Source organism: Pteropus alecto, unplaced genomic scaffold, assembly GCF_000325575.1.
Source record: "Pteropus alecto unplaced genomic scaffold, ASM32557v1 scaffold12, whole genome shotgun sequence".
Classification (NCBI taxonomy): Eukaryota; Metazoa; Chordata; class Mammalia; order Chiroptera; family Pteropodidae; genus Pteropus; species Pteropus alecto.
Genome location: NW_006432669.1, coordinates 1,816,435 through 1,842,904, shown reverse-complemented (window position 1 = coordinate 1,842,904; position 26,470 = coordinate 1,816,435). Strand labels below are relative to the sequence as shown.

At 39.7% G+C, this 26,470-nt stretch overlaps 1 protein-coding gene and 1 pseudogene across 1 annotated transcript in view; one reads left to right on the top strand and one right to left on the bottom strand.

Moving 5' to 3' along the window:
* The window catches only part of FAT3 (FAT atypical cadherin 3), a 603,882-nt gene that overhangs the window by 170,224 nt on the left and 407,188 nt on the right, over positions 1 to 26,470 (bottom strand). Inside the window, exon 4 of the mRNA XM_015585981.2 lies at positions 10,875 to 10,936. Coding sequence (XP_015441467.1) covers positions 10,875 to 10,936 — 62 coding nt within the window. The remainder of the gene's footprint in view (positions 1 to 10,874; positions 10,937 to 26,470) is intronic.
* LOC112476238 lies at positions 275 to 388 on the top strand (annotated as a pseudogene).

The window sequence follows — 26,470 nt, the reverse complement described above, 5'->3', positions numbered from 1 at the left end:
CATGTAAAGATAAGACTGCCAAACTTATTCTCAAGTGGCAAAGAAAAGAGTCTGTCCCTATACTATAAAGAGAAAAATTCAGTGATCTGGTAACCTATGGGATACTAAAAGTTGCTTTCACAGCATTTGATTTAGAAACAAGACAAGAGCAAATTAAGTCCCTCTATCTGGAGAAAGTTTAAAGACATTCTGCTTTTTCAGAACAGGGGGCTTGATTGGTCAGATGCCCCTTGCTCCATGGGTACTAGTCGCCTAATTTAAAATGTTTGCATGAGTCTACAGCCAAGCCACCCTGAACAAACCCGATCCCATCTGATCTCGGAAGCTAAGCAGGACCTGGTTAGTACTTGGATGGGAGACCACCTAGGAAGAGCAGGTGCCGTAGGTATAAAAAATAGAAAATAAGGGATTGTAAGCTGACAAGGTCCTTGCAATCTGTGAGATCAACCCAGGGTTGCCTTGCCTAAAAAATTTAAATAAAAATAAAAAAATAAAGTGTTTGCATGAAGCTCCTTAAGAGGGCTATTAATGAGTACTCGTACATTTTTTTTTTAAAAATATTGAGATTTTTCTCTTTCATTTGAAAGTAGTATACTAAAAGTAAATTTTATCTCAATTACATAACAGCAAAGTATACATTAGCACAGAGCTTGGCCCTACATCCAATTGTAAGATTTCTCAGCATCTTTAAAAGTGTACTGTGACATGCCAGGAAATAGAATGGGCACCTCATGAAAAATCTACGATCTTCCTTTTGAATTATATATTTATTACCTCCTGAGGATGATATGTTTCAGGTAAATATATGTGATTTAAGAACTGCTTTTAGGCTCCAAATTCACACTGGGGTTGGCAAGTGGCTTCTGCATAAATGGGATGCAGTAGAGCATGTTGTCAGCTGGCACCATGGGAGACCTGCAAACATTTTGCCTAGGCACCTACTTTCTGTGGATTTCTGGGCAGTATGGATCACTGTAACCTGGGAAGTATGGATCATCTGGCTCGTGGATTACCTGGAAACCTAAACTTCTAGCTCACCCAATATTCATTGTGTCCCAATGACGTCCCAGGTATTGTTCTAGCTGCTGGGAGTATAAAGAGGAGTACTCCTCAGTTCTGGCCCTCAGTGCTACTGTTGACCTTCACCAAGGTAGGGCCGGGAAGGCAGAGGGCACAGATCTCTGAAGAGCTCACCCTGCAGCTTGCTAAGAGAACTGAGAATGGTCTGAAGGAAAGGCAGAGTTTGAAACTACTAAATGTAATGAATGTTGGATTATGGTACGTCACTGGATACTCACCACGTGTGGATTACCTCTGTAGGGAATCCCCTGACTACTCATGACTGGTTTATTATTTCCACACAATTGAGGTGTTGACATTTGAATGAAACAGAAAAAAAAAATCCCATTATGTATTTAAATATTAAACACACTGCATTAAAAACTAAATACAATTTAAGGCCCTAAAGTGGTTATATTCAGAGGAAAGATTGGGAGTTAGTGACAAGACTGGGCAGGCCTGAAGACAGCTAACCTGGGAAGACTAGGTATCTGTCTCATGCTATTCTCAAGAATAATTTCTTTATCGAGTCCTTAGATTCTTGGGAATGCTCAAATAGTGTTGCCATTTGAGCTTGGATGCCTTAGTCTTCATTTCAGAATCTGACTTAGAAAGCCAGAGGACTACAGATCCTCGAAGAGAGACTCAGTGACCTCCTTCAGAGCCAGGCCAGACCCCTAATAAACTCCTATCTCCTACTCAGCCTATCTTAGGAGAACGAACTGTTCCAATTTACATGGTCACGATCCATTTAAATGAATGTTGGCAAATGGAAGATGATAAATCTCTGAAAGTTTAGGGTCTTCTTCAGAAAAGAAAAGAAGGAACTGATACTTTCCTGAGTGCATACCATGTGCCAGGACTACTCTAGGTACATTCATCGATGCTGTCACATTAAAGTACTATATGTATATTCAACAACTATGAGCCAAACTATAAATACAATGCATAATAAAATGCACTAAGTGTTCTGATTTCTGCCACAAAAAGACTGCTTCAGGAATCACAAGGGAATAATTTTAAGCTGCCATTCATAATACTTAACATATATTAAACACTTAAGATGTTCAGTGTGCATGCAACATGCCAATCCTTAAATTCTATGAAGAAGGTATTCTTCTTGTCCTAATTTTACAGATGAGGAAACTGAGGCTAGATAAACGAAGGTTACATAGCTAGTGAGTTGCTAGGTCTATCTCCAAATCCTATGCTTTAACCATCTCTGTCTATAAGTGTAGTACAAAACTAGTTAGATATAAATTTTAAAAGGACTACTATAATTAGAACATTGATTTATGAGATATTTTATTTCTCATTAAGTTTGATTGAATAATTGTGTAAAATACAGTGCTACATCCAAAAAGATAAAATAACCAAATTTATTACAGGTTTTCTCAATTTTAAACTGGTAGTATTTGCCCAAACATACCAATCTATTTTCCTTGGCTCTGACATTGGGAATCTCTTGACTTATTTTCCTTGTGGTGATCTGCATCCTGCTGACAACCCTCTTAACATTTCACTAAACCAGTCTTGCCACAGAATAGATGAGGTTGGTAGCCCCTGATCTGCCACAAAAGCAAGTCACTTGAAAGGTCTCGAAACAACAGCTTATTTGAACAAAGCTGTCTGTAGCAAGCAGGAAGCAAGCCAAAGTAGTTTTTCCTTTTCATTAATAGAGGCACTTGAGTTGGAATCTCATGTTCTGATCCTGTTTCCAACACATCTTTTATTTTCCCATAAACAGACTTATAATGCTCATGTGGGTCATACACCTCTGATATTAGGTATGGGCTTGGCTGGTTTCTGAAGCACCCAGATGAAATCAGACTGGACAGGTCATTCCATAGCTCAGAAAGAATGCTGCTCAAAATAAACTAGGAAAGCAACATAACAGAAAAAGAAGGAAAAGGATCTTCAGAAACACAGGAGAGAGGGTCAATTTAGCATCACTGCACCAGGGAGAGAAGCAAGCGCAGATTCCAGAATGTGTAATTCACAGTGGGGAGTTTTCATGATAGTTCAGGGAAATTTGAATCTCTTCTCTGAGAAGGGATAAGCCATTTATGTGATCAGGCCTGGGGGGTAAGACGTTCTCCTTCCCACAGGACCAACCAGCACTTGCCCAGAAGGCCTGAAGGAAGCAGCAGCATAGCACCACATTTGGAAACCAGTCACAAGTGAAAACAAAAGCAGAGCCTCAGCCGCTACAGCCTGTGTGCCCAGCTCAACAAGCTGTGACCTGCCTGGAGCAATTATCTGCCTAGGCAGCATCCATGAGCAGAGCGCAAAAGCTGGTTCATTTCCACTCCACCCTGAGCCACTGGATAGAAGGACCATCCCAAGTCCAAGGGAACAGGTTTCATTTACTATCGCTCTCCTAATTAGTGTTCAGATTCAAGGGGAAGCAAAACAAATGCAACCTTTCACAAACAGGTAAATTAAAGGTGGTTATTTATGGAATCAAGGATTTATTCCAGACAACTGTCCTGCCGTATGTGTTTGCCTGCATATTATTAACTTGGAGGCTAACCGGGGACACAGACAAGCAAAACTGTGAAGTGAAGAACTGCCAGAGGGAGAAAAAGTAGATATGATGCCCAGGAAATTCTATGTAATCCAAGGACCTAAAGCTCCACCTCCCTTCCTCAGTTCAGATGAAGATGGAGTGGGAAGATGGCCCAGAAAGATGGCCCTCAGCTGAGATCCTAACCAAGTCCTTATCCACTGTCATTTCCAACCTCAGCAGGGTCTCTTAAGACAGTCCTGGGCTAATTTCTTGTATTTTTATAGGTCCAAAGGAGGCACGATGTAAAAAAATGTAGGGCTAAATGATGACAAGAAGCTAATTATATTCTACAATATATGTGAATTATTTTATTGTAAGAGGATTACAAAAATGAGGCAGGTAAGAAAAGAAATCTTCTTTTATATCAAGGGTTGCAAAACAGGGGCTCACCGGTATATATGGCATTAAAAAAATGAAGGTGTCAATATTTAATATAGAGCAATTTAGCATACAAATCCAAATTTGCTTTTTTTGGAAAAACTGAGACTTTCTGATAAAACTGGTCCCACCTGCTTCCACACCTGCCTCTGGCTGAGCCTCTTCAGAAGGGGCAGGTGAGACCCGCCATACTTTCCCCTTCTACCCCCTCTAGCACAGCACACATGCTGCTCCTTTGAATTACCTGTCTAGCTTTGTGGGCATCTCGCAATCTCTGTTTTGAACAAACTATCTCTGAGAATTAATATTTAAATCGAAAAATTCATTCGTGCATCTGATTCAGTATTTACTCTTCGGTCAATTGGGAAAATAAATTGGTATATCTGCAATTCACACTGCTGGGAAGATCTCACAAAGGATCACTCTTAGGGCCGGCTCTGACCTGAACTGTTTTGCAGGAATTAGATTGGTATCCCTCGCTCCTACCTCATACCAATGTGTGTGCATAAAATTATAAAAAATGAGCCCAGGGCTGACTCTTAAGAGACCCACCACCACCACCATCAACATTCCTTATTTAATTGGACTTGGAGTGCCAAAGGCCACCCCTGACTGGACTGCTGAAACCCTTTTAGGGAATTACTTAAGACTTAAGAATGACACTAATTTGGAATAGTCTACTGCTGGGGAGGTTTTTTGTTTTTGTTTTTTTTCTTGAGCAAGAAACATTCCCATGGCTAAAGCCATAGGATTTCTGGTAAAGATGGGCTGGAAACCCTCACTAAGGAATGTGGAAGAGACAAGCACTTGGAAAAGGAGGGAGCAGGTAGGAACCAATGTGTGCCATGAGGGGGCCTTCTGTGAAGATTTTAACTTGGGGAGTAAAAATCTTGTAGCATGGAGCATTAAACATGGAAATAATCATATTGAGATAGATGTTTAATCTTCATAGATTGTAATTGCAGTTGCTCCAGTCCCTTGGTGAAGTCCGAGGCATTTAGACAGCCTTGTTGGCAGAGGAGAGAGGGACAAGGACAGGCCAGTAAAATGAAGTAGAGCTGTTGTATTAGTTTGCTAAGGCTGACAAAACAAAAGATAAAGACTAGGTGGCTTACACAACAGAAATTTATTTTCTCACAATTCTGGAGGCTAGAAGCCTGAGTTCAAGGTGTTGACACCTTGTGAAGCTTCTCTTCCTGGTTTGAGGATGGCCGTCTTCTCTCTGTGTCTTCACATGGCCTTTCTTCTATATGTGTCTGCATCTAAATTTCCTTTTTTTTTTTATAAGGACACCAGTCATAATGGATTAAAGCCCACCCTAATGACATCACTTAACTTAATTAATTACCTCTTTAAAATTCCAAATACAGGCACGTTCTGAGGTACTGGGGGTTAGGACTTCAACATATGACCTTTGCGGGGGAGGGCAGTAGATACAATTCAGCCTCTAAAACCTGGCTCACAGTCACTCTTCTGCTGGAGCCCAAGCTGGTACTCTTAGTGCGGGCAGAGCATCCTCACAGGTGGACTTTGTCCTGGAGCCTGAGGCAGGCCAAGTAGCAGAGAAAGACCCTGTCTAGAGCTGGGTGGGCAGTGAAGGGCACAACAGCAGGCACTGAGGAGCAGCTGAGGGAATGGTGAATGCACAATCAAAGAGTGTAAGAGAAAATCTCCTCTGTTCATACCTGAATTGACTGATTCTTGAAGGCTGACTGAACTGACACCTGGCAAATGCGTTATAAAACGAGAAGGGGAAAAGATGATTCAATTTCCCACATTTCACTATGCTGATGGACGTTTAGGGCCATATCTGCTCTATACAGGGAGGAACATATATACTGGATACTACTATGAAGCGATTGTATGACCCTGGCTCTCACTCTTCTCTTTTCTTGGTCTCAGTGCGTGCATCTATATATTGGGAGAGAAGCAGTTTAGCTGATATAAATGAAAAATAGCCTCTTGATTCCAGGATGGCAGCTAACTGTAGTAGTTCATGAATAATCAACAGTTTAGTTTTTGATAGACCTCAGTGTATCTAACTCCAATAACATAACTAACTCCAATAACATAACCTTGGAGCCTAATCTGATGTCAGGCCCAGAATAAGCATTTAATAAAGCTTTTAAGATAGGAAGAAAAAGGAGTGAGTTTCCATTAACTTTACTGAAATTGATACAACATGAATGTGAAAAACAAAGGCTTGAAAAGGTGTGGTCCTAGAAGTAGAACTCTGGGAGAGAGGGTGACATCCTCTTTCAGAGCTCTGGAAAACAGAAGTCTCGACTAACTCCTCTGAGGCCGAAGCCTGCTATAGATGCTATTTATGTGCATGTATACACCATCTCTTTTGAGAGCCTACTGGTATTTCCTGCAAAGTTTTTTGAGGGCGACAGAAAGAGGAACCTAATGAGAGAAAATTCCATTTCTCTTGGAGTTAAATTATCAAAATATGGACTGCTTAATGGGTTGAAATAGGCCTCACCTTCAGAAACTACCATCATTTCCAAAGCGGGTACTTGTCAAAGCACTAAGGGTGTACACTCACTGAAGAAATCATTTTGCATCCTAAGGCAACAGGAAATGTTATAAAAACTTACCGAAGAGGAGTATTTCTTCCCTCAGAAAATAGAACTATAAAAAGGGATGAGAATTTCAGACAGGAAGAAAAAATAGTTACATGAGGGGCTCCTCAGAGGATGATGGATATGGATGAGTATGCTAAAGGGGCAGATACTAAATAATTGACATTCCTATAGATCTAGTGTATTCCTCTGTAATGTGTTCTGCTATTTATACCAGCTGTGCTACAAAACATCACCACATTCTCTTGGCTACTTCAAGTTACATGCATACACACAACATTATGTCTCATTCTCTGTCTTTATACTGGTTACTAGGCCTTGTCATCTTTTTTGATTTGCAAATAAAATACTCTCTTTGTTCTCTTTGGGAGACTTTCATTAGAACCATCCGGCCCTGAATAGAGAAACATTTCCAGATCAAAAGAGAGGCAAACTATACTCTTTCAGCAAGCAAGATAAAGATTCACACATAATTAAGCCAGGACTATAGAATTATTTAAGTGGATATATCTTTTAAGAATAATCGGACTGCTATAAGCTATTTGAACTACTGGGGCCAGTACTGAAAAAGAAAGGGAATTGACAAGGTGTTTTTTGAGGACAAGAAGAGAAGGGAGGTGACAGGGAAGAGGGAGGGACACACAATGGTTTAGTAGTGTCTCTGTGTGCCAGGTCCTTTGTGTAGTTCATCCATGAGGCAGGGATTATTAACTCCATTCTACAGATGAGGAAATAAAGGATCAAAGGTAAGTTAACTTGGCAAAGCAGATGGAAAGAGGCAGTATGTTTCATTCTTTCCATCTCCTAGTTCCTATACCTTACAGTGTGCTAATACCGCCCCCACCCCCCATGATCTCATCCAGACCTTCAAAATAAAGGTCTTTTAGACTAATCATTCATTTACAGGACATTTATTGCGTGTTCCCCATTCTCCAGGTATGGGGCTAGATGCTCTGAATATAGAGATGAGTAAGACAGTCAGTGCTAACAACAGCCACCATCATTCAAAGAATACTCACTGTCTAATAGGCAGCGCCGTGAGCACTTTTTACCTGTCAGTTCGTATACTCTTTATATTAACCCTATGTTAGAAACTGTTACCCACACTTTACAGATGAGGGAAAGCAGAGTTCAGAGAGATTCTGTGAGCAGTCCCAAAATATCATCTCAGGCCTGCCTGAATTTAATATCCAAGCTTTCCCATAGCACTTCCATTCACTAGCTTGATAAATCAAGTTTCATGCCCACAAGGAGATTAAACCTAGAAGGTGAGGAAACAATCTGTACAAGTGATTATAATATAAGAAAGAATTAGTGCCTTTATTCCCTTATTTCGCAGCTGCCTTCTCTGATAATGAGGTAATCAGGGCTGAAGTCACAACCACTAAGCTAAAACGTTAACTCACTATTTGGTTTAGGGATCCATCATCCACATTCTGTTATCTATTAGCTGGAATTAGGCTTCTACCTCTACTACAATTATAATTGGCTGTCAAGGAATGTATATGACTTTGAAAAAGTGAGCTGAAAATTCTGTTTTTTTGCATTTTATGATAGGGAGAGAAGATCGGGCCAATATTTTCACATAACAGACTTCCAAATTAGGCAAGAATTTAATACTTAGAATTCACCAAAGAAGCATAAGCTGTACTTGTGAATTTTTTTACAGTTCTTTGCTGCTCTTGTTTCTTTAGCAAGTCTCTTTCATTCTGTTAATAACTCTCCTCTTCTAGTCAGAGATTTAAGGTGAATGCTTAAAGACTCAAAAACCCTTACAGCCCACACATAGTCAAGCTAAATATCTTAAATCAATGCACAAGCAGAGTACCAGCAGAGTGTACAATTAAAAAGCCTTCATGGGGATAGCAAACTAATAAATCATTAACGCCTTCCTCGTTACCTCTTTATAAGTGTACCTGCCAGGTCAGCTTTAAATGGGTCCTTTTGAAAGGAGAAATTTTATTTTATTGGGAAAAAGACGTATCAAATAGAGCCAGATGGTTAATATGAGTTTAAGAGGAGCATAAGGTTATCTTAGCAATTAAAGGCTCTCTAGGAGGTTAATCACACACACCCAACACTTACGAATGACACATGTATCAGCAGTTACAAAAATATGTGTACAGCAGAGAACCGTATCCTGTACTCTGAATGATACTATTTTACTTATTATCATTTTCTTGGTGCTGAGTTAAAGTAATATTCTTTCCATGATCCATTCAGAAAAATATAATGTCATTCAAACTGTCACAGCGATGTTACGTGGAAAAAAAAGACAATGTGGGCAAGAATTGTACAATAGAGAGAGAGAGAGAGAGAGAGAGAGAGAGAGCGAGAGAGAGCGAGAGAGAGAGAGAGAGAGAGAAAGAGAGGTAGGCAGGCAGACAGCAGACAGACACGGAGATTCAATAGATTTTGGAAAACTTTAACAGGAGAGTTTACTAAAGGAAAGAGTACATATGATGTGGGATCCCTGGAGGTGAGCAAAGGGTAAATATGGTTCAAATGACCCATAGTTAAAAAAATCTCCACTCTAAAAACTCAGCAAAGCCATTTTGCTGCTTCTTGTTCCGCGTGACCAGAAATGCAGTATATCTAGTCAGCCAGTCCTCGAACACCAAGCCAGCTCTGGGCCTTCTCACCCCAAATGAAGATTGACCATGTGGCCCCAGCTAATCAGATATTTTCTATTTTTCTCTTCCTTGGTTTTGTTCTTTATCCTAAAAAATCTCCCTGCCTTCCGCCAATTTTGCAGTTCTCTAAATGGAGATAGTCTGCTTCATGACGTGTTACATAAAGTTTGTTTCTATCGCCTAAATTGTTTTTGTTTAATCATTTTTTTTAACAACTCTCGAGCAAACTGCCATCCTCTCTCACCTGGATCCCTCTAAAAGCACCCCCCAGTCTCTCCATTACTTGTACCCTGCCCCACCCGTCTCTGCCCAGCAGATTGGCCAGCAAACTCTTACACTGGCAATTATATCATGTCACTCTGCCTAACGGCTTTCCATTGTACTTGGAATAAAAATCAGAAACATTACCACAGCCCTGTTTGCGGTATCCAACTTGACATCCTACCATGTTTACCTCTTCCACCTTTCTACCCTTCATCACGCTGACCTTGGTGATCACACTGGCCTTGAACAGAATCTTGGCTTCAGAGTTTTTAAAACACTTTGATATAAAAATGTAAGTTTTGATCCTAATAGTGATCCTTTGAGGTATATGGAGCAGTAATTATTTGCCACATCTCACAGTAGGGGAAACTGAGGTCCAGAGCATTTAAACAGCTTCCAAGGGTTCATGTCATTCATGGCAGGGCTGCTCCAGGACCTAAAGGCACTAAATCCTAGTCCATTGTTCTTTATATAAATCATTACTGGTAAACTGATTTAAAAGAGAAGACCAGAAGAGATTTGAGGTGTGTGTGTCTGCGCATGCACACGCACGTGCATGCCAAAAGGACCTTTGAATTTCAATAAGTAGTTCTTAGGGACTAACAGATAATTTTAGAAGCAGGAACACATTGTAAAACATTAACGAAGTCCTAACTTCCAAAAATTGTCATCCGTTACATAAAAGACCATACACTTAAATCATAGTGTCATACGCACTACCCAGACTTAAAGCTTCCCAATAAAGATACTCCATATGTATAGAAAGAATGTTCCACAAAGCTCTTTCATATCTATTTTCTCATCTCTTGCCTTATGGTGTTGTTTCTCCCTTCCAGAAATAATGCTCTTACAGTTTATATTGCTGCTGTTTCTGTCTTAATGAATTATAGGAGTACATTTTATGGTTTCAGAAACAGTCATCTCGGGCAGTGAATCAACTAGCAGCCTTCTCGTCCTCAACCCTCTCCCAGAAAAAAATGAGGAACAAAGCAGCATGCTTCTTCACAAATGATGTACTTTAATTGCAGCACTTTTGCTCTTTTTCGTTCTACATCTGAGGCCACAGTGGCTCTGAGGGCTCTGTTCCTGAACTTTCTTTTCCTAACCCTCAAGAAGGGACCTGAAGTCAAGGCAGAGATGTCCAGGCATCTGCTTGTTTGCAGTGAAAGGCAAAGGCTGCTCTGCATCCCTTGCTCAGGAAGGACACAGGAATGCATTCAGAGGAACGCATCAGAAATCTTCAAATTCGGCACCAGTCAGCCCAAGAGAAGTATCTCCCTTTTGGAAGCCAGTGTTCACATACATTAAAGTTCTAGTTCATGCTGAAGGGTAGAGAAGTTTAGTGAAGGTCAGTTTTAATGAATGCACTTCCACCTATGCGCTTACCTCCAGAAAATGTTCTGCCTGCTGTTCTCGATCCAGTTTCCTTGAAGTTGTTGTAATCAGACCTGTGTAGAAACGAGAATATTTGACTCTTAAATATCTGGGGCAAGCAGATTACTGAGTGTGGGAAAGAAGTCCAGTTAAAGGTAAAGCAAAAGCAATGGGGAACAGTAACTCTCCAATCCCCAGTGGCAATCAGATAGTTTTGAAATTACTCTTAGAACAAAATTTACAAAGAAAACTTGAAAAATTTGTTCTGGTTCTGCCCCCTCAGGTATTATCATCACTTAGGGGTGTAAAAAATCACTAAAAAACCATTGTTTTTCTGATAATGAAGGATTTCAATGATTCATTTGCATATGACTAAAATTTTATAGTAGGAACCTCATTAAAAATTTCAGAGTTCTTGAACAATTAATAGGTTGTTGATACCGATTAGATTCAGACTATGAAACAGCAACTTCTTATTTAACATTTTTATGCTTATAATTTTTTTGTTATACTTAACAAAGGTTATTTCTGTAATAACTATTGTACACAAAATTATTTCAATTTTAATAACTCATACACCTAAGATCTCATACTTTAATTTCATCGTTTTGTTATATGTGTTTAAATTTTTACGAAAAAATAAGTCCCACATGGGAAATATCTATCTTTCCTTAGAATGGCGTTTCTCATAAATGAATCACTCCTTTGAGTATAAAGACAAAGAAAAGGAAATGAGAAGACAAAACCTTCAAGGCCACCCAGCTTATTGCACCAATTTGTCTTTCGCAGGTTTTATTATTATTATTGTCGAATGGCAATTAGGAGGTCAAATTTCCATTCCATTTCTTGATTTCACATGTCCCTAAAGACAAGAGACTATGGATTGGGCTGTTTTCGTGACATATGCTGATTGACAGCAAAGAACAGAGAGAAAATCACATGAATAGCTTACTCCCAGTGCTGGTGAGGTATACGAAATAAGGAAAAGGGATTCTACCAAGGTTCACTGAGGATCTCATGACCTCCAGTTTTTATTTTACACAGAAGTGGTGGGTGGGAGTAAGTGGATTTTAGAGAAAGCCAAGAAGAGCCACAGAAGGTTAAATGGTCTTCAAAATAAAGTCCCAGTGGGAGTAGTAGCAAGGCTCTTTGCAAACGGGCCCCACTCCCCTCCAGTCTCATCTGTCTGTACTCCCATGGAAGGGAAACCTATGTCCCCATTGCACAAATGACCCGCCTTTCTATGAATTCTTTCTGAAATGTGCCCTCACCCCACTGCTTCACCCAGAGATTTTTCAAATTTAGGCAGGTATCAGGTCAGCTGTTAGAGAGGTGACCTATCAGGGGTAGGTGCCCATCTGATGTGTCCGAACAGAAACCGTATATCTCACCCCATCATTGTTCTTTGCCCTACATGATAATCCTTTCCTCATATGTCCGTATTTTCCCACTAGATAAGTTCACAGAGTTCCTTCATGGAAAGGGCCTGTCTTCCCATTCTGAAGCCCAGGTACCCACCTAGCCCTTGGCCTAAAACAAAGAATAGACACTTCATTAATGCTCAGTTGTTGAAAACTGCTGTAGAACAAAAGAGATTATTTATACTCTAATCTCCAGTTTCGCTACAGACTTAGAATTGTGTTTATTTAGGAGGGCATTGCTTTGTGTGTAGGGAGAGTATCTGATGGTGAACAGAGGGTGTATGCCTTCAGTACTCATTAGAAACCACTGATGGAATTCCTCTGTGTAAATGGCGCAGTGCTCTGCAGTCGAGATACAGAGAGGAGCTACTGTTGGAAGTGATGGAGAGAAGCTGCTATCAGTAGCTTCGAGCGAGAGAATCTGTAACTTCTCTTCTTTAGCTGCCCATTAGAATCTTCCAGGAAACTCAAAAAACAGATTCTGTGCCCGACTCCGTCCCTCATTTACTGTCTCTGAATCTCTTGGAACAATGCCTGAGATGGTCTCTTGATTCTAAAAGAAGGTTCTAGGTAATTCCACTATGCTTTGTTGAATCTCACTATGACTTTTTACTGGCGTTAATTTTTCTGCTCGGCCACATCCAAGAGTGAAATACACAGAGCCGTTTTAGTGTCTGGATCAGATCATTTGGCTCAGTGTGTGTGTGTGTGGTGGGGGATGTGAGCAAAGGGGAGACAGAGATGACGTGTGAGTGCACTGGTGGGTGGGGTGATAAAGGAGGAATAAAGAGGAGCACAGCTCTGTGTTTCACATCGACTTCTGGTCGGTTTGGTCACACCAGTGGCTGTCTGACACACAAATCTTTTGCTTTCATTTTCAGGTCATTTTAGTCAACAAGGTCATATGTCACTGAGGGTCCTTCCAAGTGAGAAGTAACTGTCTTCTCAAAAGGGAGCAGGAGGCTTTCACCTCTTCAGGGGGCATCCTCTGTGAGAAGTCACAGTGGGAATGGGAAATACTTGTTATATTGAGGCTATGAATGGGTGACAGGGCTGTCAGCTTCCACTCTGCTGTTCGCCTGCTGCTCTTCTAGGTTTGAAAGACTGGGAGCCCTTTGTCCTCTGTTCCCCTGAGGACTTGTGTCATTTCAGGTTCTACTTGCCTGGGTCATGCAGCCACAGCCCATTGTGGTCTAACTGTGCCCAGGGAAAAGGTCATTTTCCTCTCCTGATTGATTATTCTCTGGTAATTTTTTTAGGAAAGTCACATATTAGCACGTGTAACTGGGAGAGCAACGTGGCTCTCTTTTCGTCTGTATACCTTCACCAGGATGTGTTTTTCACATATTTATCAGAAAACAGAGGAAGAGACAGGCTTCCTGCAGTCTGAAACAACATATACAACAGAGAGTTGTGAGAAAGCCAGGCAGTTTCTATTCTTGAAAGAAAGGCAGGAAAACTTCTGTAGGTTTCAGTTCTCTGGGTTTCTGTCACATTTATTTTCACAGATATAAGGTAAAAAGGCAGGTAAAAAAAAAATCTAATTTAAACGTGAAAATCGGTAGGAAATTAGATGAGATGGAGTTTGAGACAGGGAGTAACTGCTAATGGGTACAATGTTTCTTTTGGGGGTGACGAGAAAACTCTAAAATTACAGATTATGGTAATGGTTGCACAGTTCCATAAGTATTCGAAAACCATTGAATTGTGTACTTTAAATGGGCGAATGATATTTTACGTAAATTATACATTGGTAAAGCTGTATAAAAATCAGTAGGGCACCGTAACTCTGCCTTTTAGATTTTAATAAGACTTTCATGTTTAGAGAAGACAGACCTTTAAAAACATTTGAATGAATAAGTTAGTTTAGGAATCACGCATTAGAGGGGTTGGAATGAATAGAGAGATCAGGTTTGTCCATGGGGGCCTGGAACATAAAAATCATTAATGAACAGAACATTTAGGGTTAAAGCCACAACTGAAAAAATAAACCTTATCAAGCAGGACCGGCTAAACCAAAAAGGAGCAAAAGCTGTCCTCCTTCTAAAGGAACATACTTAGGATGAGCTGTGGTGCTTTGCCAGCACCGTAGTTTTTACAGTCAGGAAGGAATGCAGCGAGCCATCCCTCATAGTCCAGAGGAATTAGTTGTAATTGCCAAAGCTGCATCTTCATTTTTAACAACTTCATCGTAGCGGAATGCAGTTGGGCTTTAGAATAGTAAAGAGAATAGAAAAGAGCAACCTCCCTCTTCAACCGCTGTGACTCGCCCCTGTGGAAGGCAACCTCATTGTAATCTCCGCAGGAGAGAGGCGTGTACATCGCACATGTAACTGTAGACCCATTGGTCACAGTAAATTGGGGACTGACATGATGAAATTGAATTTCAAAGATAAATCATAGGCAAGCTTTTGAATGTGGTTCGGAGATATAAACAAACACATCATTTGATATAATTGCATATGCAAACCTCCAATTTAGGAGGGGAATTATGCCAGTCCTGGTGAATGATACTCAGTAAAGTAGGAGGGAGAGCACAAGGCTGGAGCCATGTAATTACTTTAAAAATGGCTACTTTTGATTTTTTGTTGTGGAGACGGGGAAGTCTAACAATCTCCCTGAGAAACAGCCTGAGCATGAAAATGTGGCTGCCTATTCAAAAGAAAACTCAAAATGTTCTACGTAGTTATGGCCAGAGAAGTGATCCTTGTAAGGACGACACCTCTTCCCTGCTCTTTTTCCCTGCGGGTGTCCTGGGTCACAGCTGTGTAATCTTTTGCGATGAAATTCACATTTTCCTTAAGTGCTACTTGAAGTAGTATAGGTCTTGGCTGTTTCAGCATAATTTTCCAAGACTCTTGGAAGCTGGGCTTGTTCTTAAAAAATACAGCTTGAATTATCAGCCCTGTGAGCCAAAATCAGCGCTTACTCTCTGTCTTTTTCATATCCCACTTCTCCATGCCTACTACCCCAGCTACTTGATATATACTCTTCACCATCCTTCCAGACAGTTCCGATGTCACCTTTTCTGTGAACCCTTCTCTGACTTTTCCTCCTCTAGTATGTTGCATGTAACTTATCTATTGTCTGGATCCCCCTCTAGGCCACGGTTTTAGGAAGGCAGAGACTTTGGGTACTTTTAGTTGAGCTTAGGAACCTAGATCAGTGCCTGTCACGTTTGTTGAATATATAAATACTGCTATTTAGAAGAGCATTCAATATTTGGCTCTAATTATTTGTTAATGAATCACTTATTTCTTATAAGATACAAACAAAAGAGTAGTAAATAGATTCATTTTGTGTTTTTGGCATTTAACATAGAACCTGGCACATTGTAGGTACCAAGCAAAACTTGTTTGAATGATAGTGACATGGAGTTCTTCCACTCTCAAAATTGTTTTATAGAATGGCCAAAATGTTCCCAGCGCAGGGAAGTTAAAGTTATCTGAATGCTCTCTTCCATTCTTTGAATGATTTTAATGTTTTATCATTTTTAGGGTACCCTCTTGCACGCCGATGGTGGGCGGTCAATAGAACAATTCCTGATAGCCTTTAAAAAAATATTTCTCAGCTGCTGATTAAAATGTTTAATCTTTACTGTCATGCACAGGGGCTCTGCGGCCTTTTCACCATTTTCCCACATCCTGGTTTCCATCTGATTTATGGAGACAGGTGGGCAAATAATAGCATAGGGGTGTCCAACATTTGAGTACTATGTGCCAGGCACTATACTAAACTGTTTACATACATGGTCTCATATAATTTCACAATGGTTCAGAGAAATAGGAACTACTTTGACTCTGTTTATAGGAGGAAACTGAGTTAAATAACTTGCCCAAGGTCACCAATGACTAAGCAAGGATTCAAACCCAGGGCCTCTGAAGCTTCTTCGCTGTCTCCCTAGCAGATGAGGATGAGGTAGTGGCAAAGCCACCTGCCTAGGAGCCAGGAGACCTGGGACCCAGTCTCAAGTGTGTTAATAACTGGTTATGAGATTACAGCAATCATATCTTTTCTCAGGCCCCTGTTTCCTCATCTAGGAATATCCTAAATTCTCTTTTCACTGTGAAAAATCTACAATATAAAAACATTAAAAGGAGATGATTTTGTTCTCCCTTCCTTGCTCTCTCACCTGACCCCACTTTCCTCTTGATGGACCTGAGTCCAACTGTGTACAACTTGGGCTGGTTACCCAGGCAGGAACAAGAGGGGCTGTGTTCTGGTTTTCATTTATCCACAAAAATCAACTCTTAAATACTCATACACATACGTCTTAAAAGGGAAAAAGTAAAAACATCACTTTACTATGAGTATGTGTTTTTAGCTAGGAAAAAAAAAAACAAAAAAACACCTTAGTTATGCCTATGTTTTGTCTATTTCTTTTTTTTTCTAACTTCTAGAACTACTGTTTCTATCTCTGATTTCAGCCCATTAGGAAGCCTTAAAATGTTCCCTGCAGGGCTTACACATGGACATAAGACTATACAGTGAATTGAGAGAGAGTTAAAGAGACACAGTAAATGTGAATTTCAGGATTGTAGGAAAAATTCAAGTTGAAGTGAAGACATGTATTATGTTTGTTTAAAAGCAACTAAGTAAAGTGTGGCCTTAGACTATACGATATTTGTTTGAAAAGAAAAGAAGAACCAGAAATAAAAAAAAATATACAAGACTTACAACATCAGTTATGAGGGGGTTAAAAAAAGGATTCTGGAAAATGGCCCTATCAGTCATGCTTCCTAAGTAAGCGCTGTTTCATCAAATGTAAGATTTAGAGTTGCTCGATTGAGCATGCAATACTGCTATTAAATTTTCTTAAGAAAATCTGACAGGAAATCACCTGATAGAGCTTAAGCCTGCCACTTAAACTTTTCCTTATAAACGGTGATTTCCAAGATGCAACTAGAAGCCTGTGTAAGTGAATGAGCGTGCGTCTTAAGCCAAATTATGACCCCGTGGGTGAAACATGGTTCATAGCTGTTTATTTTCTGCAACAGGAAAAGTGCTGATGCTGGCACATGCCCTGCACCTTCCCTTCAGCCCTAGTTGATAGGTGAGGTTGCCCAGAGCCTGGAGGGAGAGTTATGAGGTTCAGGCAAGCCCTGCTCCCTCATTGTACCACTCATTATATATGACACTGATCAGGGAGGGACATGTGGGTCAAAGCAACTTGTCATCAGGGTGAAGGATAAGATAGTGGCCAGCAAGGAAAGAGAAGGGAGGAGTAATGAAGAAAATATATGGTAGAGAAGATTTTCAAAGGCCTTCTCCTCTGAACAATTCTCTTGTGTACCAGGTGGTCCTGCCATACACACCCACATATGCACACATGTACACACACATACATTTAGGACCAGAGATGCGGTGTATGAATCTAATAAGTATCCCAGAATACCGAGATACTTCCCAGTCACATATGTTCTTCCCTCAATTCCTTTCCTTATCACCAGTCCTCATGGCTCTCCTCCCAATCTCACACAGCCCTCTGGCTCTGCCTTCGGATTTGGCCTATACGAAGAAGCATTTATGCACCTGAAAGTCTCCAGGCGATTCAGCTAAACTTCGAATGCCATATTGAATTTCTTTAGAGAAACTGAGCTGCAGATGGCGAACCAATATTAAGGATGTCATATGAAATGATGCCATTTTTAAGTGCCATTAACATACCACTGATGTGTGTGCTCAGATGTGCAATATGGCACACATCTCCCCCTTTCTCTTTCTGCCAAGATTTTTTTTTTGGCATAATTCTAGGTATTGGTTGATTAAAATAAGGAAAAATGTGGCTGGCAATCTAAATTATATGACATGGATGGGTCCTAAATGATCTAGTCTGAGAAGCATAGTGGTATACTGGTTAGCAGTATACCGACCTGTACTCAGGCTCTGGAATCAGATTGCCTGGTTTTGCATATCTGTCCCACCCTTAGGCAACTGCCTGTCTTCAGCAAGTTACTTAACTTCTCTAAATATCAGCTTCCTCTTCTGTAAAATTAGACTTATTCAATTAAATAACCAATTTAAAATGCTTAGCTTGGTTCCTGGAGGATATAAAATACTGTGACTGTTACTCTGACTATGAGCTCTAAGAATGATGCCTGGAGTATTGTACGTCTAATATTGCCTCTTTCCCATCTTGAGAGTCCCCTCAAATATGTCTTGACACTGGACAATAAAAAATTGTAAAATGTCTACTACTTACCCTGTCATCTGACAGATAAGGAAACTGATGCTCACAGTGTAAGTAACTTGTTCCAAGATTTATTCTGAGAAGTCCATTCCTGCATCGTTAAAGGTTATTGAGAAGACAGTATATACATCTGCTACTCAAAGTATAGCGAGAATTAGCAGCAGCATCACCTGAGGGCAGGTTAGAAATGCAGAACTGCAGGCCTCTCCCAGACCTAGGTGATTTGCGTGTACACTAAATTCTGAGAAGCCTGACTCTACACCATTGCTGGTTTTCAAACTTGGCTGTCCATTGGAAACACCAAGAAGCTTTGAAATACACTGATGCCGAGCTTCCATACCCAGAGGTTCTGAATTCTTTGGTATGGGCGGATTTTTAAAAAGCTCCAGGTGGTTCTAGCCAAGGGTGGGAATCACTGTTCATACAATTATTATCTCTGGCTGGTGGGGTTATGGTCATCAATATTTTTGGCTTTAAATGGTCTAGTTTTTCCACAAGAAACAACACTCGATTTCATAAACCAAAAGAATTTAAAGGACAGTAAAATAGGGCACCTGGCACATAGTCTCCTGCATGTTTTCACTGAATTCTACAAAGTTCTATTCTGAATCCTCCCAGCAAAGGACTAAACTACGAAGTCACCAGGTTTCTTCTTACTTTAGACCTGACACTTGCTGTGTGTCTTCCCCTAACACTGGCTTGTCTCAGCAACAGTTTGGCTTCTTCATTCTGCCATACTTTCTTGTATGGCCTATAGGGTTACACCTCTTCTAGCTCCATCTGGCCCCCAGGATCCTCGTAGCAGAGGTAAAATACCACCTCGGTAGGGAGGCTGCATCTTCTCCACAAAACTGTACACAAGGCACACTGAGAACAGCCAAGAGGATACAACAATAAGCTCTCATATTTGTCTTCATGGAACAAAAAACCCAGTGAGGGAGACAGACTCATAAGCAAATAACTGTGACATAAGGTGCGATCTAATACACGCCCCGGACAACTATGGGTTTCTGAAAAAGGAAAGACAATGCTGAATTGTGCAACTGGAAAAGATAAGGGAATAAAGTGATTTTCTACTGGGCCTTTAGTAATGAATAAGATTCCAATAGATAAAGAAGTTGGAAAAAGTTACAATATCTAATTTGTAGGTGAGAATAATGAGACAGAAGATTAATAAAAAAGGTAAGTCTGGGTTTAAATCTTGGCTCTATTTCTTAGCTTTGTGAATGAGGACAAGTTACACAACTTCTCTGATCTAAGTCTTGTCATCTCTGAGTTGGAGATAGTAATAATTCCCTCAAAGGCTTTTGGTAATAAACAATACAGATAAAGTGTTTGGCAAAGTGCCTTGCACTTAGCAGATGCTATTTAAAAACAGAAAAAGCACCTGTAAAAAGCAATGATTATCTTTTATTTTTATTAAAAACTCTAAGAGCTGGAGTGTTAAAAACTCTAATAACTGGAGTGTTATTTTCAACAGGGAAACCTTATTGTCTCTACATTGGTCGCCTCTGACAATGTCTGAAAATTTAATAACCAGGTAATTGAAAGTTTAAGTTTTCTTCAGCTTACTCGAATGAACGTTATTAAGTTCTTTAATTCCTACACACTCCTGAGGTGTGAAAACAACCACTGCACTCCCCTTAGAAATGATTTCACTGCAAATAATTAGTTTCTACAGCTGTTTTCACATGACAGATAAAATCAGGAGGATGGACAAAGTGCAAATGACTCAGAGGAAGATGTGCAAAGTCTTGAAAACATGTGTGTGCTTTGCAGGTGTGCAGCTCTTTAAGATCACCTTTGCTCTATGATTGACACAAGGTCTTAGGTAGGAACAACATTTTAAATCTAATTTTAAAAAATCTCGGAAAATGACACTTGTTATGGAGAGCTTTGAATGTTATCAGAAGGCTGACAACACTTCTTTTTTAATATCACACATTTTCAAGTTAATTTTCACATAATTCAGTCCTTTCCTTTTGTCCTAAATATATATAGTGTAAAACCTAATTTTTCATTTCACCTATCTGGAAATGTATAATAGTTATGTGACTGGTTGAAGTTTACCTTTGTACTACATAGGTAAATTAATAGGGTGAAAAGTTCTCAGGGGAATATTTAATGTACTGAAACAAACCATTTGCAAAGCACTTTAATCTGAACAACTACCATTTTGAAGTTCTAATTGCAAATAATGTATGTAACTATTAATTAGAGACTGTCCAAGCAGGTCTTTTGCTTGGTGACACTTTGTTAATAGTAGCATTGACCTTATATGTTTATTTGAAAGTAGTAAATATGTGTTTCCTGGAATATTCTAGAACTCATATTTTCAACTGCTAGAAAATCCTCCTCAATGAGAGTCCGATTTAATAGAATTTCCTGGTTTTTCTGTTTTTTAGGAAGAAAGACCATCTATTGCAAGAATGATGAAATTTGCGCTTAATCACATCAATTCAACAACTTCGTGCAAGTCTTTAAAACTGTGTGTGCCTCAGTTTCTTCCTCTGAAATAGCAATGATTTAATGGGAGAGCATTTAATCTCCTTATTAGGAGTGACATACAATTTTTTTTTCTTTATAAATGTAAGTGGAAGTAAAAGAGGAGCTAAAATCTTTTATAACTCTTTGTTATAAAATTAAAAAATACTGTGTCAATTCAGAGAACAGCTGTATATTCTTTCTGCTATTTTGTAGAGAACTTTATAAACAATTCTGTTATAGCTTTATCACTTTGTATTCTGTTTGTATGTTGGTTCCCTTCACTAGTCTGTGGCCTTTCCAGGGCAACCATGTTTTCATTTATTTAATGTTCCTTACATAAATACTCTTTAAGGATTGAGTTTAGGCTAATCTTTATATCTTTCATGCTTTGCACAGTGTCTGGCATATGGACGGTGATCATTACATGTTAGTTTATTGGATGAATAAGCTATACTCTTGAAAATGTGTATGGAAGTGTGTGTGAATGCATGTACCTGTACCACCATCTGAAGCAGGTAATGGTCCATATATGTGGGAATAATCACTCAGCATTCATGGTATGATTTACAAAAGCTTCCATGTCTTTTGGGAAAGCTTCTAAATAAATTCCAAATGAAATTATATGCTGTGATAATTATTATTTTAGGTTTTTAACATAAAACGTTACAAGTTCATAAAGCCATGTTTTTTTGTATTGTATGTCAGAGTCTGCCGTCTGTGTGGTTAATTGAGGTTAATGGGGGGAAATGGCAAATTGCCAATGCTAATGAGTTTTTCTTGACTCTTTCTAATATGTATTTTATTTCTCTTTTGCCTTTACTTTTTGTTTAACTAAATTATGTTATTTATCCAAGAATCTGTCACATATAAGTAGGGACTGCTAACCTGTCAGGCAGGGTTCAGCCCATGTTTCATACCCCAAAGAACAGTAAAACAGTGGTTTGTGGGGGAGTGAAAGACAAAGGGAAGAGTTTCAAAAAGCAGCCACCGATTTCTCTAGGCCCACCAAGCACTCCACAGTGAATATCAAAACAGAAGGTGAATCAAAGGGCCTTGTAAGATCATACTCCCACCTGGAGTCTAATGAATTAATCTATCCAAAATGTGACCAATAAGAGGTACCTCAGCCATGTATTATCAAAAGGGTCACATAAGTGGCATTTTAATTTCTCGTTCAGAAAATGAAAACAAAAAACTGGCAAGAAAGTGAGAGAATCGTTGAAAGAGTTAAGTAGAACTGAGGAAATATTAGAGAGCAGAAAATTCTGGCGGTGAGATAGGGGCTGGTGTGCAGAGTTGGAGGGAGCAGGAAAGCTGGCATTTTCTTTCAACAAAGACCACCATAGCATCTGTCTAAATCTTGTTTATCCACATATTTATTCACGAAATCAACATAAATACATATCATTTATTGAGCATTACATTACTAAGTAGCTAGCTCTGTGTGACTCCTAAATTTGTGCCCTTGGCTAGCACCTTGTAATTTTTTGCTTGGTTTTCCTATACTGGTTTCCCTTGGTAGAGGTGGAAGAAGCTTCTTTGGGTTTTCTCCTATTTCAGGGATGAGAGCAGTGATGGCAGACCTGAAATGGGGGCGGGCACACAGCCTGGCAAAGTGCAGATTAAGGGCAGCAGCTGATAGTGGGTCCGCGAGGCATTCATGTTCAGGTTTCAGTCTCTCTTACTCATTTTCTTTTCATCCCAAGGTTGACCCCCACCCCCTCCCATGCAGTCCCCCAAAGGGGTCAGGAGCAGAGTTGCAAAATGTTTTTTTTTCCCCCTACATTCAGCTATTTAGCATTCCCTCTTTGGGGCCAACAGTTTACACAAGAGATACCCATTTAAAAACCAACTAGCCAAATAAACATGCCATCCATGTGGAAAGAAAATGTCATCTTTGTTGGCTCTGAGAAACAAATGGCTGCGCATACAGCGTCTCAAAGTATATTTTTAAACCATTCATGACACCGTGTCAGTCCTTCTTTCTCAGTGAAAATGAGCTCACTTCTACTGTGGTCGAAATTAGTGGATGATTAGTACTTGTACATGTCGATGCTACATGTCACGGAACTGATGCCTGGTTTAGAATCCATTGAACAAGATTATTTTATTTTGCTGCAATTTTAATTCTTTTGAGTTACACTAGTACCCTGGCACTAGAAAACCTGAGACTCAAGCTAGACAGACTAAGGTCTGAAATTATATTAATGGGTTTAATTTTTCCCATGGAAAAAAAGATTGTTGGAAAGTTTTGCATTAATAAACCAAAGCAGCAGACAGGACAAAGGGCAGGATGCATTTCACATCAGCCATTCTGGGCTCTGGGTTTTTAAAACAACATAAACTACATTTCCAGCCCCACTGCTGGTTTGGCACCAGTGTATTTCCCTTCAGAGAACACTGAGAATAATAAAGAACATGTAGTGGATAAATCATTATAGCCAAGATGTTAACAGCTCAGGTGGAATTATGCAAAAAGGTAACATGGAGGTACAGAGAGGTCAGCCTTGAACTCCACCTAGGGATGCAAGGAAATACTTTTCATGATAGGGTCACTTGGTTGGAATGAGTAGAAGTTTGTCAGGTAGACAAGTAGGAGAGGACCGTTCACCATATTCTGATGGGACAGGAGAAGCACACAGGCAAGAAAGAACCCCAGTTCTGTCCCAAAGTTACTTCAGGAGACCTTAAGGGAAACCTTGGAATTTTATTATTTAGTATTGGGAGTGGAAGGAAAACAATACTGTTCTCCTTATGAGCATTCTGTCAGTCAGCTCTGGAAGGTGCTTTCTTAACTTCTAACATGGAGGCATTTTTACATTTTTACATGTCATGCAACAGAATTATAGGTGACAATGGGAAAAGTTCTCTTTCCATTCCTGTCGGGTTCGGAATAAAGGGACCAAGACCACATTATAAGCAAGTACCTGACTTTAACAAAGCATCGGGCAGGAGATGCTAGGAGAACGCCAGTCATATACCATTGAAATAGTTTCCTGCAACTCCTTTTCCCTCCTCTTGAAAGCAACACTTTTGTAGGGTGAGAAAACATCCCTGTTTGCCCAAGATTGTCCTGGTTTTAGCATTCAAGGTCCCAGTTCTATGTCCCAAGAAACCCCTCTGTACCTCGGCCTTGGGTAAACCAGGACAGTGAGTCACCCTAGTTTTAGATCACTACGGAATGCCAGGTCTCTATGATTTTGATTCTGGATGCATGTGAGAGTGTTTACTATCTTGCCCTGGCAACTACTTCTGTTTGTAGATGGAGAAACTATGGCCCAGTGAGGAGCAGCACCTTGTCAGATTCCACAATGCTTAGCTTCAATTAGGTAATGTCCCTGCTCAAAAATACTCAGAACCGCTTTATGACTTCTTTTTGTCTTCCTCACATAACCACACATTTCTCAAAGATCCACACAGCTTCTCCCTAATATAACTAACAACTGATACCATTTTCTGATTATTCTCTATATGGCTGATAGTATGCTGATCACATTACATGTAACGTTTCATTTAATCCTCATAACAATTATTAATTATTATTACTACATTGCTAAATACCATTATCATCCCACTTTGCAGATGAGGAGATTGAGTCTTAGTAAAATCAAATAATTTGCCAGAGGTTACAGTTAGTGAGAGAGATTTGAAACCTGATCACGTTGTCTGACTCCAGAATCCTTAACCAGGAAAAGTCTCCTTTTCCTATTCAATTTTATCTTCCACAATTTCACGTAAAATTATTCTATCATTAAATCAAAATATGTGAAAAAGCACAGGAGTGTTTTTCCCATCTCCACATTTAATTCTATCTCCCTTTCATTATTTTATTCACTGGCAAAGTATCTTCAGATAAGAATCTATACTTGCTTTTCTGTTCCCAGTATGCCTGGGGCCAAATCAAACCTTCCCGCTATAACACTGCTTCAGAAAAGCACAAATTTGGTGTATGGACAGTTTTCTTTTTTGTCTTAAGCCATTGAACTGTTGTAGGATCAATCCACTTAAATGTCATCGGAGCCTCCTACTCACCAAAGTAGACCTCAAAGGGATCCAAACACCACACTTCTTTTAAGAACTCTGCCACGACCATTGCTGTTTGAATTTCTGCTGGATCTTCTCTGAAGTTTTCTCTCTTTAGGTTATGTCCTACTTCAGCATGCCCTCTTGCTAAAACCTCTTTCTTTTGAAAGTAAAGTGTTCATACTTAACAAATTCAACTCAATTCACCAAAGTATTGATAATGTATCACCAGGTTTCAGTTACTCTGCAAATCTTCCTGCATTTTGAACATGTAACGCTTATTTCTGCTCTAAGCCTTTGTCCTTGCCTTTCCCTTGATCAGCATCCTTCTTTTCTTATCCCCTCCAACCCCATATCTGCATGGTTGATTCCTTCTTTATCACACAGACCTCAGTTCAAGTATCACCTCTAGAGAAACCACTTCCCTTCTCTGATCTCCCAGCCGAAAGTCTCCCCCTCCTTGTTTTATTTCCTTTTGACCCTATCTGCCTGAAATTATCCTTTCTGCATACTTGTTCACTTATCCATTGTCTATCTTCTCAAGACTGTAAGCCTTACAAAAGTCTTACGTACTGCCATATCTGCAGCACCTAGAAGAATGCCTGGCACACAGTAGGCCCTCAATAAATGACTGTTGAATGTAAGAAGACATGACTGTATGCAAAATACTTATAGGTATTGCCTTCCTATCCTTCGTTTAAATATTTTACATTTTTTTATTTTTATTGTTTTGTTTTCATTTTCACAGTGAATGTTTTCAGTATTAGTTTTGACTCTAGGACCGAAAGTTTCTGCATGTTCTCTTATCTGGGAACTAGTGTGAGGGACAGTTAATGGGAGTCAAGAAAGATCCAGGTTTGGTTCCAAGCCTCTCCGCTTCCCACCTAAACGATCTTGAGCAAGTGATTGAAACTCTTTGAGCTTCAGTGTCCTCATCCATAAAACGGGAAAGTTCATATCTACCTCCTGGGACCACTGTAAATACAAAATAAGATGAGGTGTGCAAAAGCACCTGCAATGCAAAAAGTACTTGGTGCGTTCTTTATTGTCTCCCTAAATAGTTACTGAGAGTATTTAACTTTTATAATTTTACCTAACTATATATAAATACTGAAGAATTAAATTATTAATTTGAAAATAGAGAGCCTGAAATATACGGAAGTTCAGGAAAGTCTTGGAATTCTCTATTCTCTTTCAAAAACCCAGGAGCCTTAAGGGTCAGCTGTCAGGAAAGGTCAGTTAGAAGTCTGGTGCCATAGCAATGCCTAGAAGTCAGCATCCACCTGGCAGGAAATTCCAGGAAGATGGATGTAACTTCTACCATGAGACCAAAGAGGTCAGTATGAAGGTTAAGAGATATAACCTCATCTGAGTCAACATAATGAATTCAAATCTCAAAGCTGATTTTAATCTGCGAATGAGATCATCAGACCAGCTCTCTGCTCCTCTGGGCAAGCATCTCTTAATTCTATATCCCTTTCGCTCAT